General features: G+C 37.1%; 1 protein-coding gene across 4 annotated transcripts in view; it reads right to left on the bottom strand.

The window, feature by feature from the left end:
* Positions 1–21468, bottom strand: part of HELLS (helicase, lymphoid specific) — a 68410-nt gene that overhangs the window by 17049 nt on the left and 29893 nt on the right. For 3 of the 4 annotated variants that reach the window (XR_008620008.1, XM_003825380.6, XM_034931132.2), the window contains exons 10-19: positions 19741–19884; positions 15352–15548; positions 13813–13909; positions 8475–8636; positions 6315–6454; positions 6091–6229; positions 4555–4638; positions 4353–4472; positions 3263–3379; positions 2012–2171 (exon numbers count right to left, since the gene is read on the bottom strand). Coding sequence is in view for 3 of the 4 variants with exons in the window: in XM_003825380.6 (XP_003825428.1) it covers positions 2012–2171; positions 3263–3379; positions 4353–4472; positions 4555–4638; positions 6091–6229; positions 6315–6454; positions 8475–8636; positions 13813–13909; positions 15352–15548; positions 19741–19884 (1360 nt within the window). In the remaining variant the exon portion in view is untranslated. The remainder of the gene's footprint in view (positions 1–2011; positions 2172–3262; positions 3380–4352; positions 4473–4554; positions 4639–6090; positions 6230–6314; positions 6455–8474; positions 8637–13812; positions 13910–15351; positions 15549–19740; positions 19885–21468) is intronic. The other variant, XM_055093165.1, reaches the window with a different exon arrangement.

Raw genomic sequence — 21468 nt, 5'->3', positions numbered from 1 at the left:
GAAATTAAGAACATTGAAATTCCTTTTAAAACTACAATACAACATATTACAAACCAATCACAATGGCTTGCATTAAGAAGGACGGCAAAAAAAAGTGTTGATAAAAAATAAAAGCAAATGAAGCTCTCAGGCTTCGCTGGTAGGACTGGAAAATGATATGTCCACTTTGGAAAAGGCTGGTAGTTTCCAGTAGTTAAACACGCACCCTCTCTAAGATCAAGGACCAAAAAATGCATTATGTCCACAAAGACTTGTACAGGACCAACTTATTCATAATAACCAGAATCTAGAAATAATTTAAATGTCGACCAACAGGAGAATGGAAAAAACAAACTATTCACCAATTAAAAGAAAAAAATTCTGCTAAAAACAACACAGATGACTCTGTGTTGAAAAAATATATTCAACAAAATAGCTAAACAAAAAAAAGACTCATCAGTGTGACAAAAATCAGAATTCTGGATGCTTCCTAGTGATGGTAAGGGGAGCATAGGAATTACTGGAAAGGGTGAACAAAGAAAATTTCTTGGATGATGAAAATGCTACCTTGATCTCGATGATAGTTACATAGGAGTACATAAATCTGGTCAAACTTCATTAACCTGTACATTTAAGATCTGTGCATTTTGCTGTATGTATGTAATAACTCAACTGAAAAATGTCAGCATTTAAAAAAATCCCTTCAAAATTTTCTACAAAATTAATCTACTAAAAAATCGAAAATAGGGCTGAGCACAGTGGCTCACACCTATAAGCCCAACACTTGAAGAGGCTAAGGCAGGAGGATCACTTGAGTCCAGGTGTTCGAGAACAACCTGAGTAAAAAAGTTAAACGGTCTCTTAAAAAAAAAAATTATGCTTTTTCCCCAATGCAAGTTCCAATTACAATCTAAATGTTTCACCAAATTAATTTTGACTAAACCTTAATACACTCTTACCTCAAAACCCAGAGAAAGTATTTACAAGTGGAAAAGGAGTATAAAATAAATTATTAGTGATTTCCAACATTACTTTTCACATTAACATTATCATGTTCCCATTTCTCTAGGGCTTGATGATTTACATAAATGATTTTCAACATTTCTTCAGGTAGCTATCAAGCCATTTATTCAAAGAAAATTTTATGGTGAATGGATAGAAGTATAACTTCTCTAAGGAATCTCAGGAACAAAACTTTTTCACCTATGTCAGTTCCCCACCTCCTCAGAATTTTTTCTAGATTAAAAAGCATTGTTGAGACCCATCTGGTTATGATAAGGAAATGAAAAAGGAAAAAAAAGTGTCCAAAACTATAAAAAGGGGATTCTGCAGTGAAATATTCTGTGAAACAGTGGGTTCAATAAATAAATAGATTTTTTATAACACTTAAATACACTTAATATTTTAATACATGGAACTTGCAAAATATTTATCTTAAAACTTTTAGCAAGCCAATCTCTTATCAGGAACATGTAGTTATCCTTGACCCCTTTTCTCTGCCCATCTGCTCTTCATCTACATATCTACATACTCGCTAACATTCTTTCTTTTATGTCTATGGTGACCAACTTAGTTTAGGCTCCCAAATTCCCCACTGCTTATTTAAATCCTGTCATATCAGGCTGTTAATATTTTTTTTTTTTGAGACAGAGTCTTGTTCTGTTACCCAGGCTAGAGTGCAGTGGCACGATCTCGGCTCACTGCAACCTCCTCCTCCCGGGTTCAAGTGATTCTCCTGCCTCAGCTTCCTGAGTAGCTGGGATTACAGGCGCCCGCCACCGCGCCCAGCTAATTTTTGTATTGTTAGTAGAGACGCGGTTTCACCATCTTGGCCAGCCTGGTCTTGAACTCCTGACCTCGTGACCTCCTGACCTCGTGATCCACTCACCCTGGCATCCCAAAGTACTAGGATTACAGGTGTGAGACACAGAACTCGGCCCAGGCTGTAATATTTTATAAAGAAAATAAAAACAAAATCCACAACACACAATGCACAATTTAAACAATAAAGCACTACATAAGTGTTATTTACTTTTATGGATGATCAACTTTTCCAGTTTCCTTTTAGCAGCTGCTCTTTCCACAATTTTCTGATCGATAGTATTTGCTGTAACAAGGCGATAAACAACAACTGGCTTTGTCTGACCAATTCTATGACATCTATCCTGGGCCTGAAGATCCGACTGGGGGTTCTTAAAGTTAAAAAGAAAAATAATATTTAACGGTATTAGGTTAAAATTAACATAAACTCATGTGGATAAAGTCAACATGAATGATCTAGCCAGGAACTTTTAAATAGTGGTGTCTTAATTTAAACTTCCAGAGTGGCTTCATAGACAAAATTATCATTCCACAGATCCTTGACAATATTAACAAAAAAGTTTAAATACCCTAAAGAAAACATTTCAGGATGGGCACGATGACTCACTCCTATAATCTCAGCATTTTGGGAGGCCAAGGCAGGAGGATCATATGAGGATAAAAGCTCAAGACCAGCTTGGGCAAACAGTGAGACGTGGTCTCACTAATTTTTACATTTTTTGTGGGCATGGTAGCACACCCACAGACCCAGCTACTTGAGAGGATGAGGTGTGAGGATCACTTGAATCCAAAAGGTCAAGGCTATTGAGCCGTGATGGTGCCACTGCACTCAAGCCTGGGTGATAGTGAGACCCTGTCACTAAAAACAAAAGTAAAAAAAAAATTTTCAATTTTTACTTGCAAAAAACTTTATGAAGAAATAACTCTTAGCTGAAAATGGGTATCTTTTCAAAATAGATAAGTAAATTTGTAACATGTACCATTAAAAATTAAAAATTCAGAAGGGCCGGGCGCGGTGGCTCATGCTGGTAATCCCAGCACTTAATCCCAGCCTGGGCAACAAGAGCAAAACTCCTTCTCAAAAAAAAAAAAAAAAAAAAAAATTCAGAATGGAGGCTGGGTGTGGTGGCTCAAGCCTGTAATGCCAGCACTTTGGGAGGCCGAGGTGGGCGGATCACCTGAGGTCAGGATTCAAGACAGCCTGGCCAACATGGCAAAACCCCGTCTCTACTAAAAACACAAAAATTAGCCATGCATCGTGGCGTATACCTATAGTCACAGCTACTCAGGGGGCTGAGGCAAGAGAATCACTTGAACCCAAGAGGTGAAGGTTGCAGTGAGCCGAGATCGTGCCACTGCACTCCAGCCTGGGCAACAGAGTGAGACTCCATTTCAAAAAAAAAAAAAAAAAATTCAAAATAGAAATATAATCAGCATATTCCTTGCTATACTTCCAACTTACCCAATCACTATCATAAATGATAACTGTATCTGCTGCAGTCAGATTAATGCCCAGGCCACCAGCTCGTGTACTCACTAAGAAGATAAACACCTCTGGATCCGTGTTGAAGCTGTGCATCTAAAAGCAAAAAGGATGTAAATAGAACAGATTAAAATAAATTAACCAACAAGATTGAAGGAGAAAAATGTTTTCAATTACAACTATTAAAGACTTAAACAAAGGAGGCCAAACAAATCATTCAGATCTATAAAACAATTATGTTAACAAAACCTGTGCACCTATATTAAAGAGATCTTAATTTTGTTAAAAACCATGTATCACAACAATGTTTAAATAAGAAAAGCTAATATCAAAAAATGATGAAAAAATTGTAGTTGTTGTCTAAACACATGGGGTGGGTGCGGGGGAGAACTGACTAGAAGGGGGCACAGGAAACTTTCTGGGCTGATGGTAACATTCTATATCTTAATAGGGGTTAGGTATAAATTTACATATGCATTTGTCAGAAAGATTCAGCAAATGTATACATTATTTGCTTCAGTATGTGTAAATTTTACCCCAAAAGATAAAATATGCTGAAGTCATTACGGAAAAGGGTAGTATCATCTATATTTTATTTTTAAATGCACCAAAAAACCAGGATTAAATGCTGAATGGATACAGCAAGGCTGCTATTACAGGAAATGTGTTTTTAAAAAGGTATAGTCAAATGTTAGCAGCAGATTGTAGGCGGATTTACAGTTGCTTTTTTTTTTTTCAACTTTGCCATATAGTTGATATTTTCATAATAGAAAGTTGAGGACAGGGCAAAAAGGCAAAAAATTTCCTGCTATCCCAATATTCTTACAGTGATGGTTAAGTAGGATATTATTAATAAGATTGTGCCAGAAGATATATATATTTGTGAATCAAAAATTAAGACTTCTTAGTACTAAATCAAAATGTTTGTTTTTGATAAAACCACAGGGTTTCTGGTCATTTCTATCTTTTTATCAATTTGTGGGTCTATTTGGAATATTACTTCAGAAATCAAGATAGGAATTATAAAAGAATGTATAATGTTTGGTATGTATGACATAAGTAGTCTTACGTTTTTTTCTCTCTCTGAGTAAGACATGGACCCATCAAGCCTGCTGAAGTTGAAATCTCTGAGATGGCAGTAATCCATCAAAATGTCCAACATGCTTGTCATTTGTGAAAAAAGCAGCACCTGAAATTAAACATATCTTAATATTTCTAATGATTGATAAAAAAATAATTGAACAATCCAAAATTCCAATCAAAAGTACCACCTTGTGACCTCTTTTTTTTAGTTCTGGCAGCATTCGATCCAAAATCAAGAACTTCCCAGAATTTGTTACCAATTCTTCATCGATCTTAAGGAGGGGCAAAGGAAGAAAAAATAGAGAGAAAACTGTTATTCGCTTTGTTAAAACAAAAGCCATTTGGAAAGTTCAATTTTCAAAGCCAAGTCACTTAAAAAACTTAAAAACTGACCTGTTATTCAATCTTTGTAAAATCAGAAGATAGATATTACTCAAAGACATATTCTAGAATGTAAAACCAGCAATTTCACAAAAACAAAGTACAAATATAACTTTGATCTAACCTCAACACTCCTCTCTCAAAGTCATTGTGAAAGAAAACAATTATGTCAAACTTAATGGGTACATACTCAGGCTTATTCTTTATAAATGAGTTATCTCCAACTAAATGTATATGTAAACTACTGCTAGAATTCTTACCAGAAATTAAGAGAAAATACAGGAGCTGATATGTAATCTAAATATTGTGGACAAAGACTTTTTCACCTTCTGGTGAAATTCCCTCATGAGAGAGCTACTTTCATTTGAGTGGGAAAGTTTTGTCTTCTTTCTTACTCTAATAAAGATGTAAAGCAGTGCCTCTCAAATGGGGACAATTTTGCCCTCCACCTATCCCCAGGGTATATTTGGCAGCGGCAGCAAACTTTTTAGTTGTCATAACTGAGGGAAGTGAATACTAGTGGCATCTAATGGGTAGAAGACAGGGATGCTGGTAAATGTCCTAAGTGCACAGAACATTACCTCCTAAGAAAGAATTATCTGGCCCAAAATGTCAATATTGCCAGGAGTGGAAAAGCCTATTGTAAACTACCTTGAAACAACTGTGATTGAGGGTTACTAAGAATTTATTTCTATTGATATTATGCTATCATTCTATCAACCACCCAAGAAAGCAACTTCATTTACTTAATTTGAAAACCTCCAAATCAAAATTGGTTTTATTCTATGGCTACCTGTTGATCTTTAAGCAATGAGCAACCAGGCTGATTTTGATAAGCCAAATATTAATGATAAAAGAAATAGTGAAAAGATGACCACTCTCTCTAAAATATAACAAGTAAACATGCAGAGTACAAATCAATTACTAAATTTAGAACTCTTAGCTGTTCACATAAAATATGTAAATAAAAATATAAGTGGCATAGAGGCCAAGCGTGGTGGCTCTTGCCTGTAATCCTAGCACTCTGGGAAGCTGAGGCAGGATTGCCTGAGAAACCAGGAAGTTTGAGACCAGTCTGAGAAACATAGCAAGACCCTGTCTCTATAAAAAATAAAAAAATTTAAAAAACTAGTTGCTCATAGAAAGTGACCATTTTTCTAACCCTGATAAGGTTCTCTAAAATTTCGGAAAGAAGACTGTCTCAGCTTACTGAAGGATTACAATCTTCATGATAAATAGCACCATACTTATTTTTAATAATTATAATCAAAAAAAGTAACACTTTCCGCCAATATAAAAGTAATAGAAATCAAAACAGTAAATTAGAATTAAACAGTATTCACCTTAAACTCTTGTGTAACAGGGTCTATAGGATACTCAATCAAATATGGATGATTACAACATTTACGAAGTAGCATCATTATATTCTGCAGCTTCAGATTAACTTCAGATTCTACAGGGATATTCACTTCCACAACAGCTCTACCAAAACAAATAATGCATATATGGGAAATGCAAAAAATGGTCACAGTTTAAAGAATACTTAAATTCACTTTTGAATTCAAACCTTTCTTGGTCCACCTCTGGCTGTATTTGACTGATCAGTTTTTCCAATTCATTAGGGAAATCATCTATTTTGCTGTAATTTATTGATTTTCTAGTTCGTCGTTTTGGTCGACCAGTAGGACTTAACTCAATTGTTTCTTTCTAAAAGGGAACGAATTAAAAGAAATTCAGTTTATAAAGCTATGTCCTTAGGTTCTAAATGTAAACAAAATAAGGCATATTTTATGTACAAAATGACAATCTATAGACAAATACGAATGTTGTGGGAAATTAGTTTAATTTTAACATGGACGACAATATCTGAAAGTAAGAGGAAGGGCCTTCATATCTCAATAGGTAAAAATGAAGGGTGTATAAAACTACTTTGAACTTACACAAAAGGATTTAATACCTTAAAGTTGAAATATGGCTCCGGAAATTTGCAGTACAGAGGATATTTCTTCAGACTGGTGTAACACTGCATGAAACTGCTCATTATGAAATTGCTCATTAACAGACAAATAATGTAAATTTGTAAATGGCTAGACCCTTCCTTTAATTATAACTAATTATTAAAAAGGGAGAAGAAGCCGGGTACGGTGGCTCATGCCTGTAAACCCAGCACTTTCGGAGACCAAGGAGGGCAGATCACAAGGTCAGGAGATCGAGACCATCCTGGCTACCATGGTGAAACCACATCTCTACTCAAAAATAGAAAAAATTAGCCAAGCGTGGTGGCGGGAGACTGTAGTCCCAGCTACTCGGGAGGCTGAGGCAGGAGAATGGCATGAACCCGGGAGGCGGAGCTTGCAGTAAGCCAAGACCATGCCACTACACTCCAGCCTGGGCAACACAGCGAGACTCTGTCTCAAAAAAGAAAAAAAAAAAAAAGAAAAGTCGGGGGGAGAAGAGTCTGGTGGTCCTATTGTTTAAAAATGCATCACAATAAATATTTTGAAAAGAAAATACGTAGGTTTATAGTGTACAATAAAAAACCTGGAAAGTTAAACAAAACTTAAGGGTCTCCTTCAGTTACATGATAATAACATCCCACCTCTATCTCCTATAATATGGTGGGTGATGAATAATAATCATCAAATTGATTATTAATCCTTTTGGTTATCAATAACCTTCTGTAAGGAAACTGTACAGGTAGAACATCCTTAACAGGAAAATACAAATGCTCCAATAAGCATTTCCTTTTAGTTTCATATCAGCACTCAAAGTTTCAAATTTTGGAGCAACTCAGATTTTGGATGCTCAATCTGTATATCTGGAGATTAGTTTAGTTGCCAAGTCCTTAGTACAGGGATTCTCAAATACCTGTGTGCTTGTTAAAAATGCATTTCCAAGTTCATCTCCAGAAAGCATGATTAGAGTTAATCTGTACGGAAATATACATTTTTATTTTATTTATTTTTTTTGAGACGGAGTTTCGCTCTTGTTGCCCAGGCTGGAGTGTAAAGGCACAATCTTGGCTCACCACAACCTCCGTCTCCCGGGTTCAAGTGATTCTCCTGCCTCAGCCTTCCTGAGTAGCTAGGATTACAGGCATGCGCCACCACGCCTAGCTAATTTTGTGTTTTTAGTAGAGACAGGGTTTTCTCCATGTTGGTCAGACTGGTCTCGAACTCCCGACCTCAGGTGATCCACCCACCTCGGCCTCTCAAAGTGCTGGGATTACAGGCATGAGCCACCGTGCCCGGCCTAAATTTTTAGTAAGTATTCCAGATGACTGTAAAGCAATTAATACAACGATTATCACTTCCATTTTAGCAGGACTCCAGATACTAGGAAACAACTTTTGCCACTAAGCCTTATGCCTTATACCCCAGTTAGAAATTCACCCAAGTCCTCAAAACGAACAAGGGGACCTTAAAACTGGAATTTAGGCCAGGCGCAATTGCTAACACCTGGAATCCCAGCACTTTGGGAGGCCAAGGTGGGTGGACTGCTTAAGCCCAGGAGTCTGAGACCAACCTGGGAAACATGGCAAAATGCCAGTCTCTACAAAAAAAATACAAAAAATTTAGCCAGGCAGGTAAAGGCTGCAGTGAGCAGTGATTGTGCCACTGCACCACAGCCTGGGTGACAGAGCGACACCTTCTCTCAAAAAAAAAGGGAAAAAAGAGAAATTTTATATGTCAAGTTTCATTTACAGTACATTTGAAAACCACTATACCTCATTGGATCCAAACATGTTTGCAATTGTACGGTTCACAATGGCTGTATAAAAGATCTCCTGCTTCTTTGAAAGTGGAGCATAAACGACTACTTCTCGTTTAGGAGGAACTTCAAGAGCAACATCAGACTTCAGTCTTCTCAATAAGAAAGGTGTTAAAATCTAAAATTAAAACATGAACAGGAAAATATGAGTATTAAACATTCTTTTTTTTCAAGGAATACTGTCCCCATATACTCCTTTACCTTATCTTTTGACTTCCTATATAAATAATACCAAATCTCAAAAGGTGAAAATATCTTGAGATTTTCCCAGACCAGACCAAATGATAAACTCACAGTTGTCCGCAGCATTTCAGAATTTATTGTTCTTTTAAAAACTGTAAGAATCTATCTCAAATAATTTTAAAAGTAAAAATATAAAGGTAGCATTTGTATTTCTTAGGGTTGAAGTTTCAGTTATAGCCCACAACTTTTAGAATGAGATGCTATCAGCACCATACAAAAGGGGAAATAATAAAAATGAATAAAAATTAAAAATATTTGAAATAATGAGTACAAAAAGTAGAAATAATAAGACCTAATATTTGGTAGCACAACAGGGTGACTACAGTCAATAATAATTTAACTTTTACATTTTAAAATATAAAGAAGAGTATAACTAGAGGCCAGGTGCGGTGGCTCACACTTGTAATCGCAGCACTTTGGGAGGCCAAGGCGGGTGAATCACCTGGGTCAAGAGTTTGAGACCAGCCTGGTGAACATGGTGAAACCCCGTCTCCACTAAAAATACAAAAATTAGCTGGGCGTGCTGGCGGGTACCTGTAATCCCAGCTACTCAAGAGGCTGAGGCAGGAGAATTGTTTGAACCTGGGAGGCAGAGGTTGCAGTGAGCCAGGATTGTGCCACTGCACTCCAGCCTGGGTGACAGAGCAAGACTCTGTCTCCACACACACACACACACACACACACAAAAGTGTATAACTGGATCATTTGTAACACAAAGGATAACAAATGCTTGAAGGGATGGATACCCCATTCTCCATGATATGATTATTATGCATTGCATTTCTGTATCAATATCAAAACATATACCTCATAAATATATACATCTACTATGTACCCAAAAAACTAAAAATTTTTTTAAAAATTAAAAATTTTTTAATAGAATGAGGTTTTAAGACTCAGTAAAAAGCCAGCTGACCTAGGGATGCAGACATACAAGTTTCCTTCTATAAGTTCTAAAGTTTCAGGCTTAAAATTATTCTCTTTCATTAGCTGGGGTGGTTACAAATGATTATCACATTTATAAAGAGAACACAGAAGCAACAGACAATAATTACGCATTAAAATATTCGGGTCACTAAAAGAGCACAAATACTAGATTAAAATCATTGTATACTCTAGGTCGGACGCAGTAGCTCACACCTGTAGTCCCAGCAGTTTGGGAAGCCGAGGTGGGCAGATCACCTGAGGTCAGAAGTTTGAGACTAGCCTGGCCAACATGGTGAAATCCCGTCTCTACTAAAAAAACAAAAAAATTTAGTCAGGCGTGGTGGCGGGATTACAGAATCCCAGCTACTCGGAAGGCTGAGGCAGGAGAATGGCTTGAACTTGGGAGACAGGGGTTGAAGTGAGCCAAGATCGTGCCACTGCACCCTAGCCTGGGCAACAGAGACGCTGACTCAAAAAAAATACTACTACTACTAATAATAATAACAAATAAATAATTGTATACTCTTTATACCCCTGCCATTAAATACTGACAATGGTTTACATATAGTAATCATACATAATAAAGCTCATTTTCAGGACTCTGGACTTAAATACCCAACAGGTATAGAGCTAATCATAGACAGACTATTACCAAAGATAGTAAACACATTACCAGTGTTGGTATCTACCAACCCAAAAACAAATATGCCGACAGGCAATCAGGAAAAATATGTAAATGTTTCATAAACATGTTAAAACATGTCCGGCCGGGCGCGGTGGCTCACGCCTGTAATCCCAGCACTTTGGGAGGCCAAGGCAGGCGGATCACGAGGTCAGGAGATCGAGACCATCCCGGCTAACACAGTGAAACCCCGTCTCTACTAAAAAATAGAAAAAATTAGCCAGGCGTAGTGGCAGGCGCCTGTAGTCCCAGCTACTCGGGAGGCTGAGGCAGGAGAATAGCGCGAACCCGGGAGGCGCAGCTTGCAGTGAGCCGAGATTGCACCACGGCACTCCAGCCTGGGCGATAGAGCAAGATTCTGTCTCAAAAAAATAAAAATAAATAAATAAAATTTAAAAAAACATGTCCATGTCTGTAAGGAAAACATGAAATAACCAGATATTTTTCTACCACATGCACTGACAAATGCTATAGTTTGATGTTAACTGAAATGGCAAATATGTGGAAGAAGAGGCACACTATACCGCTGAAACACATGTATAAAAAAGGTATTTATATATGTTTTTCCTAGTATACAAGCTTTCAAAGCAGACAAAAACAAGACTTATACAAGACCCATCTACCAAAAATTAGCTGGACCTGGTGGCATGCACCTTTGGTTCCAGCAACTCAGAAGGCTGAGGCAGGAGGATCACTTGAACCCAGGAGTATGAGTTGGAGGCTGCAGATAACAACCCAATAACCAATGATGGCACCACTACTCTCCTGCCTGGATGTCATAGTAGGACATTGTCTCTAAAAAAAAAAAAAAAAAAAAAAATCTGTTGGCCGGGTGCAGTGGCTCACACCTGTAATCCCAGCACTCTGGGAGGCCGAGGCGGGCAGATCACTTGAGGTCAGGAGTTTAAGATCAGCCTGGCCAACATGGTGAAACCTCGTCTCCACTAAAAATACAAAAAAATTAGCCAGGTGTGGTGGCACACGCCTGTAATCCCAGCTGCTCAGGAGGCTAAGGCAGGAAAATCGCTTGAACCTGGGAGGCAGACGCTCACTGCACTCCAGGCCTGGGCAACAGAGTGAGACTCTGTCTCAAAAACAAAACAAAACAAAACAAAAACAAACAAAAAAAAAACAAAACAAAAAAACTATTAGTTATACTTTGGAGATAAGAAAGGAAGTGCAGAAGGAAAACAAATTTTTACTTCTTACTTTTTATTTTCTAAATTTTTATAACATTTAAAAATATCTGTGTACGCATAATTTTAAAATAAAAAATTTTAAATAAATAATTTGTAAAGGTTATACTGCTTTTGGCCTTCAATATGGGGTGGAAATAGAAAAGTAGCAAGCTTAGAGAACTTTAAACGGAAAGTAAAAAAAATTTTTTTTACTATGCAATGTTTATGCAAACATTGCATAAAAAAAGGAAAGGAATTCTTTCATATAGAAAATAGTTAAGAAAATATACTAGCGATTTAAAACTATCTCCACCTAATCTGAATTCATTTTGAATGAAAACTTTTTCCTGTAGTAATGCATTAAAACATAATTAGGACAAAGCGTAAAAGTAATATAAACTCAAATTTAAGCACAGTATTACAGAGAATATTCTTATTGCTAGAACATTCAAAACTGCCCCTATTTTTGATAAAACTGTTGAATTTGGATATAATAAAAGTTCATTATCATATCTTAATATTAATGGAAATCTGAAGTTATCTATAGTAAAACAATTCCAGTGAGCCCTCTTATGGAATTATCAACTATGACAATTACTACAAATGTTCAATCAAAAGGCAGATGATCATTTCTAAGGAATATCTATCTACCTGTATACACTGCGAGATAACGTGTGACAAATTCTATAAATATTCATTGTCTTGACTCTCTAATTAAATTTCCTAAGAACAGAAACTTAATCCTTTGCTACACTATATGGATGTATACACTATATGGATGTATACACTACTGATGAGGATGTGATATCCAAACACATCTCTTCCTAAATAAGTCATTTACTCCAATAATTCAGACTGGGACATTTAAAAGCTTCTATAACTATTGGCGCATTGAAATTTCTGTCATTGCCCAGAGTCACAGTGGGAAAAAAAGAAAATTTTAAATATAAACACACACGCTTGTGCACATGAACACACACAGATACCATAAACCAAGTTTATCCCAAAAAGTGAGGGGAAAGAAATTATTTGCAACATTAACTTATTTTTAACATATAGTTATTATAAACCATTAAGAAATAAATATTCCAACACATGTTGGAATATGGTCACAAGGAACTACCAATAGTCAATAAACATCTCAATTCAGCAATAATCATCCTTTTTAATCTCTGCAACACTGAAAAGGACTTCTAACCTCAAAATTGGTATGAAGCTTGAGTAAATAAGTATTTTCATATGGACGTATATCATATAAATCTTTTCTGGAGGGCAATTTGCCTTCAAAGAAGCCCTCATCTGTAAACTCTGACACATACATTCTAGGAATTCTTTCCTAAGGAAATAGCCAGAAATGGGCAAGGGTGTAGTTTTAAATACAGATACTACAACCTTGTTTATATTGTAGAAAATTTTGAAAAGAGGAAGAGATAGATATTATTAATTATAGTAGAACAGGACAATGGGATAATAAGCAGCTATTAAAAACTGATTTAAATCTACATGTAGTAAAAGGAAAATAATTTTCTGATAACTGTTTAAAAGACTATCTTAAGGAACAATTTTATTTTTAAAATCCTTTTCTTCATAAAATATAGATAAAACACACGTGTTTACACAAAGACAGAAAAGAGTTTGGATTGTCATACAACACAACATAATCATTCCACATGCACTGCTAGGAAATACAATTTTAAGAGGAAGTGATATTTTTACTTTTCACTTCTCTCCTGCTTCACGTTTTTCTCATGAACATGTATAAACTTTAATATCAGAAAAAACGATAAAGACTTTGAATAAAATTGCTAAACCACAACTGAGAAGCTTTTCAGGCCCATATGACTAGATTACCTTTGAAAGATGATGTTTCTCTAAATTAAAGATAGGTAGGATGGGGTAGGAATTACAGGAAGCAATAAAAATAGATTAGACAGCAGCCATGCAAGGATGTAAATTATAAAAGTATTATTGGCAAGCATTCCATAAAAACCACATACTTCTGTTTTGTGCTTGACAAACTTATCAGTAACCATTAGGGGTAAAATGAGTATACTATCTGAAAAGGACAAAACTTAGGTAAGCACTTGAGTTCTGTCATAAAACCATGTGACCTCTGGGAGAAGAAAGGACAAAGGAGTCATTTAAATGTAGGAGGATCTTCATTTTTCAAATCTCTACTACAAAGGGTTAGACAGGTGATCTCCAGAGTTCCTTTTATACTCTATCGAGCCTATGATTAAGCAGAATAAGAAAACATGGAAAACCTGGTGCAGCATATGCAATACATTCTGTTCTCTTTCTTTAGCAATAATATCTTCAGCAGTTTCAGAAAGACTAGTGATGTCAAACCAAGACTCAAAGCTGGAAGAGAAAAATGTTTAAGTTAACCATCACATAAATTCAATTATGTCAACATGATACATGATTTATCATTTACAGTAATAATCTGTGATACTGAAACGTGGTATTGTTGCATCAAATCCTTAGGTGCAATTTTTAAAATTTATAATGGAAGAGAACACATTCCAACAACAAAGATAAATTGGTTGCATTTTTGAACCATCAAGAACTGTGAGCTTAAAGGGAACACTTTTCTGATTTATAAATAGATTAACAATTGTACAGTAGTATAAAAATCAAAAATAAGATTAAGGTATACATTTATAATTTTACATTACAAAAGTGAGAACTATCTCTGAAAACCAAAGCCATATGATTTTTCTCCATCAGTCTAAGTATGGCCCACTACAATAAATATTTTAAAATTCAACATATACGTAACTTGACAATAATATACATGCTTATTCCTTCCCAATGTTGAAAATATATATATTACAATGAGCAATTAAGTATGAGCATGCAGATTAATAATATAGAATAGGTAACATTATACCCAATTCTGGAAAATGCTAGTAACATTTATGCAGTAGACTAGAAGTTCCCAAACTTGGATCACCAGAAGCACGTTCAAAAAACTCAGATTCTCAACTCCTACCTTGACACTGTAACTCAGTATGTCTGCACAGGACCTGGAATTCTTGTCTTTCAATAAAAGCGCCCAGAGTCACAATAAGGTAGCCTGCCTGGAGCCACCATTCGGTAACCAGATTTGAAATAAATTCCCAAAATTTAAAATTATTTTTCCACACCCAATTAGCTTACTTCCTTCACTGATGCCAAAACAAGTATAAATTATTTTTTGCCCAAGTTATATTTCCGTTGTAATCAGTTTTAAATTATGTCAACATCACCTCCTCCTCCATTCTGAAGCTACTAATTACTTTCTGAAAACTACTTTTATGTCTGATTTTATTATATAAGCTAAGATTCAAACAGTTTCCAGAATTAAAACACTGTGTTTACATTGGGAGACCTTGGTTTTAACTTTGGCTCTGGTGCTAACTAACTAGTCTTATCTTGTAACAACTTTACACCTAGGTTTTCTTTTATGTGAGATAGGAAATAATTTAACAACTCTATTGTCCCTGGTTGTTTAATGAGGATATAGTGAGAAAAATCCATCTTAAAATGTTTTACAAAGGTAACACATAAAAGAACCTTATTATAAAAATATTATCTTAAAGTTGCATTCAGCAGTCTTCCTTTAATCAATGCAAGTAAGTTTTAAATAATCTTTTCTTAATCTGCTCTCACATAATTTGTGGCAGGAGTAGAACATATAATATACACCACAAAGAACTTGCCAAATATTTGGCATTTTAATTCAGTCACTGAAAAGAAAGTAATTTTAACTAACAGCACAGATTTTTGAGGTTAAATCATTAAATAACTGGCTTACCCACCTTTTCAAGTCATCAAATACATCTGGCAACAAAAAGTTTAGCAATGACCAAAGTTCTGATAAATTGTTTTGCAAGGGAGTACCAGTCAAAAGAAGTTTGTTATCAGCATTGAATCGTTTTAACTCCCTGATTAGACGGCACTTCATATTCTTAATCCTGTGTCCTTCATCTACTATTAAGTATTTCCAATAGCAATGCTAGAAAATGAATTGAGGAAAAAGATTTTTAAACAATGATCTCACAATTTTTCTAACAAGAATTCTAAAAATAAAACCTCTATTATGAGGGATGGATGTTGAATTTTATCAAATGTAATTTCAGTAACTACTGAAATGATCATGTTTTCATTTGATCCACTTACAAGGATTCCTAAAACTGATAGATATTTCTGTTCCTGGAAGAGACCTACTAAAATATGCAATAAAGTTTGAACTCCACCTATTCTGAATTTAAGATTTCCCTATTCACACCTTAGTCAACGCAGTTGTAGCTTTCTTTTCTAATATTTTCCCAAGTTTTGATATTAATGTTACACTAGACTACTAAAAATTGAGAGCTTTTATTAGTTCCATATGTGCTGAAACATCAAATAGCACTAGAATTTTCCCTTATTTAAGCAATTTATATTTTCACAGAAAGTCACCCACTCACTTTCATAAAGTTATCAAGGAAATTGTTTTAACTTTCTCATTTTAATATCTGTGATTTCTCATATATCTTAATCAGGAAAATTTACGATTAATCTAATTTATATTAACATACAGAAATATGAAGTATTTCTGGAAATATAAATAACAATCTGAAAAATATAACTATCCTTAAAAAATGGGACTGACAAATTGAGGAAAGAGTATAGAGAACGTTTTGCATTGTCCTTAATACATCCCAAAAGAATGAAAAAAGTTTATAGTACTGTATCTTCTTTATTAAAATAACCAAGAAGGGATTTATTTTCCTGGCAATATGTTAAACCAAAAAACCTGAATTATCTCTCACTGTAAGACAGCTATCTAAAAATCCAGATAAAAATATAAAATATCCTTGGCCGGGCGCAGTGGCTCAGGCCTGTAATCCCAGCACTTTGGGAGGCCGAGGCAGACGCATTACCTGAGGTCAGGAGTTTGAGACCAGCCTGGCCAACTTGGTGAAACCCCGTCTCTACTAAAAATACAAAAATTAGCTGGACGTAGTGGCACATGCCTGTAATCCCAGCTACTCAGGAGGCGAGGCAGGAGAATTGCTTGAGCCCGGGAGACAGGTTGCAGTAAGCCGAGATCGTGCCACTGCACTCCAGCCTGGGTGACAGAGTGAGACTGTCTCCAAAAAAAAAAAAAAAAAGTGTGTGTATATATATATATATATATATATATACACACACACACACACACACACATACACTTTTATAATGGGTATGTGAGAGAAAAGAAAACAAGGAAATAAATGATGAGGAATCTGAAAGCCAAATTAGCAAGTGAACTCAGTCACTTCCACTCGCACTCAGCAACAAAAGCCCTGGAACCTCACACTCCGTTACCAGAGTAAGCTAAGATCCTTGAAATGATAATATAAGCTCACTTAAATGGAAAAAGTCAAAAGTTTCTAGCCACTGGCAAAGGAAATGGACAAGGAAGCTTAACTATTTCATTACAGGAAGGGTCTTCATGTTATACTACTGAGTAGAAAACACAAGTTGCAAAAGTGAATGCAGGCCGGAAGCGGTGGCTCACACCTGTACTCCCAGCACTTTGGGAGGCCTAGGCAGTTGGATGGCTTGAGACACCCTGTTCCTACAAAAAAATACAAGAATCAGTCAGGTGTGATGACGGACGCCTGTAGTCCCGGCTACTCAGGAGACAGAGGTAGGAGAATCACTTGAGCCCAGGAGATTCAGGCTACAGTGAGCTGAGATCGTGCCACAGGACTCCAGCCTGGGTGACAAAGTGAGACCCTGTCTCGGACCAAAAAAAAAAAAATTGAATGTATAGTATGATCATATGTGTAAATTATACCTACATGTTAGCTATAATTATTTAGTATAAAAGTAGTAGTTCTCTGGAAGGCTGAGGCGGGCGGATCACGAGGGCAGGAGATCGAGACCATCCTGGCTAACACAGAGAAACTCCATCTCTACTAGAAATACAAAAAAATTAGCCGGGCATGGTTGCGGGCACCTGTAGTCCCAACTACTCGGGAGGCTGAGGCAGGAGAATGGTGTGAACCTGGGAGGTGGAGCTTGCAGTGAGCTAAGATCGCGCCACTGCACTCCAGCCTGGGCAACAGAGCAAGACTCTGCCTCAAAAAAAAAAAAAAGAAAGAAAAAAGTAGTAGTTCTCAGGTAGAATTACAGGTGCTTTTACATCTTCCTGTACACTACCCTTTAAAAAAAATTGGTATATATTACTTTTACTGTAAAGAAATGCTTTAAATCAAGGGTCCCCAACCCCCAGGTCACAGACCTGTAGGGGTCCATGGCATGTTAGGAACCAGGCCACACAGCAGGAGGTAAGCAGCTGTGAGCGAGGGAAGCCTCGTCTGTATTTACAGAAAAGGGAAGCTTCATCTGTATTTACAGCCACTCCCCACTGCTCACATTATGGCCTGAGCTCTGCCTCCCGTCAGATCAGGAGACATTATATTCTCATAGGAGCATGAACACTATTGTGAACTGCACATCCAAGGGATCTGGGTTGTCTGGGTTGTGCGCTCCTTATAAAAATCTAATGGTGGATGATTTGTCACTGTCTCCCATCATCCCTAGATGGAAAACAAGCTCAGGGCTACCACTGATTCTACGTTATGGTGAGTTGTAAAATTATTATTATTATTATTTTGAGACACAGTCTCACTTGGTTGCCCAGCCAACCAAGCGGCATGATCTCGGCTCACTGCAACATCCGCCTCCCGGGTTCAAGCAATTATCCTGCCTCAGCCTCCCAAGGAGCTAGGCCACTATGCCCAGGTAAGTTTTGTATTTTTGTAGAGATGTGGTTTCACCATGTTGGCCACCATCTTGGCCAGGATGGTCTCAAACTCCTCACCTCAAGTGATCTGCCCGCCTAAGCTTCCCAAAGTGCTGGGATTACAGGGGTGAGCCACTACGGCCAGCTCTATCATTTCATTATACATGACAATTTTATAATAATAAAAATAAAGTGCACAATAATTATAATGCACTTGAATCATTCTGAAACCATCCCCCACCCATGGTCCATGGAAAACTTGTCTTCCACAAAACCGGTTCCTGGTGCCAAAAGGTTGGGGACTGCTGGTTTAAATTTTTTTTTCTTTTTGAGACAGACTCTCACTGTAGCACAGGCTAGAGTGCAGTGGCGCAATCGCAGCTCACTGCAACCTCCACCTCCTGGGTTTAAGCAATCCTTGTGCCATTAAACATGTGCACCATCACACCCAGCTAATTTTTGTATTTTTAGTGGAGACAGGGTTTCGTCATGTTGGCCAGGCTGGTCTGGAACTCCTGGCCTCAAGGGATCTGCCCGCCTCAGACTCCCAAGTGCTGGAATTACTGGCATAAGCCTTCATGCCCGGCCTGGTTTAAATACTTTTTAATGCTGTACACATTCATAAACTTTGCTAAACACTCCTGAACTGAGATTTCTGCAAATCATATTCCAAAGTTTTACCAGCAGACACATAAAACCTGACAATACTGGTCATAATTATGCAAGTCATAATTATTCTATTTATGACTTATGTGTTTTGATTTTATGTTGAAACCATTAAATACTTTCCTATTTCCAAGCAAGCAAGATAAACCTAAGGGGACTGCACTAAGAGGGTTCTCACATGGCCAGAGAAAGGAAAAAAAAAGCAGTCAAGAATTATAAATGAATGAGGTAGAGCAGTGAGGAAGAAGTTCAAAACACCAATAAATGAAAACAGAAGGCACGAAAGAAAAAAGGTCAATCTTTCAATTCTGTTATGCTAACTGGAAATTATTTAAATAAGTAGCTAGAACATCAAGAAAATAGAAACGAAAATGCTACCAAATAGTCCAATAAGATACTCTAAAAATAACTTGTCTTCAAATACTCTTATTTGATTAAAATACGATAAGTAAATTCCATATATTCAAAGTACCTGTCACAAATATATCTGTAATACATTCAGAGATTAGGTCTATTTCTGGATGATTCTAAGCCATAGGTTAAACTGCCATAAGCTTTAATTATATTGCTACAAACGATGGCCTTCATCCCAATCATTCTGTTAATAAAAGTTTCCAGCTTCTACAGGTATATGCACAATATAATCTATTATTTCGACAACAAAAAAAAATTAGACAAATGCTCCCAGATGGTGAGAAAGTGATATAAATGAAGAAAAACATGTTTTATGTATTACAAAGAAACCAATGAAGATCATTTGTACCTGTAACGCATTTCGGTCTCTCATGGCTATTTCAAATGACGTGATTACCACAGGATGAATCTGCAAAGTCCCTTTCCGTTTGTAAATATTTCTTACCAATTTTTGACGTTCCTCCTGGGTTCCATGATATAACATTGTAGGGATCTGAAAAATTTTATATTGATTTTTATCAGACTTAAGAACAAAATGTAAATATTGACTATTTAGAAAATATAAATCATTCTGAGGGAAAAAATATAATTTTTAAAAATTTTATTTCTATTTTTCTATAGCAAAATAAGCCAAGCAATTCTAACAAATCATTGAACTATTATGGGAGAAAATGAAAAAAACAAACAAACAAACAAAAAAACAAAGTCAGGCCCAGCACAATGGCTCACACCTATAATCTCAACACTTTGGGAAGCCAAGGCAAGCCGATCTCGAAAGTCCAGTAGTTCGAGAACAACCTGAGCAACATGGAGAAATCCCATCTCTACAAAAAATACAAAAATTAGCTGGTGTGGTGGTACGCACCCGTAGTGCCAGCTACTCACCCAGTGGAGTGAGATGGGAGGTTCACATGAGCTACTCAGGCGTGTGAGATAGCAGGCTCACATGAGCCTGGGAGGTGAAGGCCACAGTGAGCCAGAATGACGCCACTGCACTCCAGCCTGAGCAACAGAGCAACATCCTGTCTGAAGAAAAAAAAAAGGCATAAAAACAAATAGACGGGCCAGGTGGGATGGCTCATACCTGTAATCCTCAGCACTTTGGGAAGCTGAGGGGGGCAGACCACCTGAGGTCGGGAGTTCCAGACCAGCCTGACCAACATGGAGAAACCCCGTCACTACTAAAAATACAAAATTAGCCAGGCGTGGTGGCGCACGCCCGTAATCCCAGCTACTTGGGAGGCTGAGACAGGAGAATCGCTTGAACCCGGGAGGCGGAGGTTGCACTGAGCCGAGATCGTGCCATTGCACTCCAGCCTGGGCAACAACAGTGAAACTCTGTCATATATATATATACACACACACACACACACACACACACACACACACACAAACACAACCCCCCCCCAACAAAAAACCTACAAATACATAAAACACATATAGGCTGGGCGCAGTGGCTCACACCTGTAATCCCACCACTGTGGGAGGCCGAGGTGGGCGGATCACAAGGTCAGGAGATAGAGGCCATCTTGGCCAACATGGTGAAATCCTGTCTCTACTAAAATACAAAAAATTAGCCTGGCCTTGTGGTGTGCGCCTGTAGTCCCAGCTACTACACTCCAGCATGGTGAGAGAGACTCCATTTCAAAATAAATAAATAAATAATATATATATATATAAATATATAAAATGAGACAGATGGTGATACTACGTCTAGAATATATATATTTCTCATAAGGCAAAAATGTGCAGAAGGGCTGGGCCCGGGGGGTACAGTGGCTCACGTCTATAATCCCAGTACTTTGAGAGGCCAAAGTGGGCAGATCTCTTCAGGCCAGGAGTTCAAGACCAGTCTGGCCAACCAACATGGCAAGACATCGTCTCTACTAAAAACATAAAATTAGCTGGGCATGGTGGCACATGCTTGTAATCCCAGCTACTCCGGTGGCTCAGGCACAAGAATTGCTTCATGATGGGAGGCAGAGATTGCAGTGAACCAAGACTGCATCACTGCCCTCCAGCCTGGGCAACAGAGACTCCATTTCAAAAAAAAAAAAAAATTGCAGAAGGTAACGAG

This window comes from Pan paniscus, chromosome 8 (genome assembly GCF_029289425.2).
Source record: "Pan paniscus chromosome 8, NHGRI_mPanPan1-v2.0_pri, whole genome shotgun sequence".
NCBI classification, from domain to species: Eukaryota; Metazoa; Chordata; class Mammalia; order Primates; family Hominidae; genus Pan; species Pan paniscus.
Note: the sequence above shows the minus strand (reverse complement) of the source record. Positions and strands in the feature narration are given on the sequence as shown.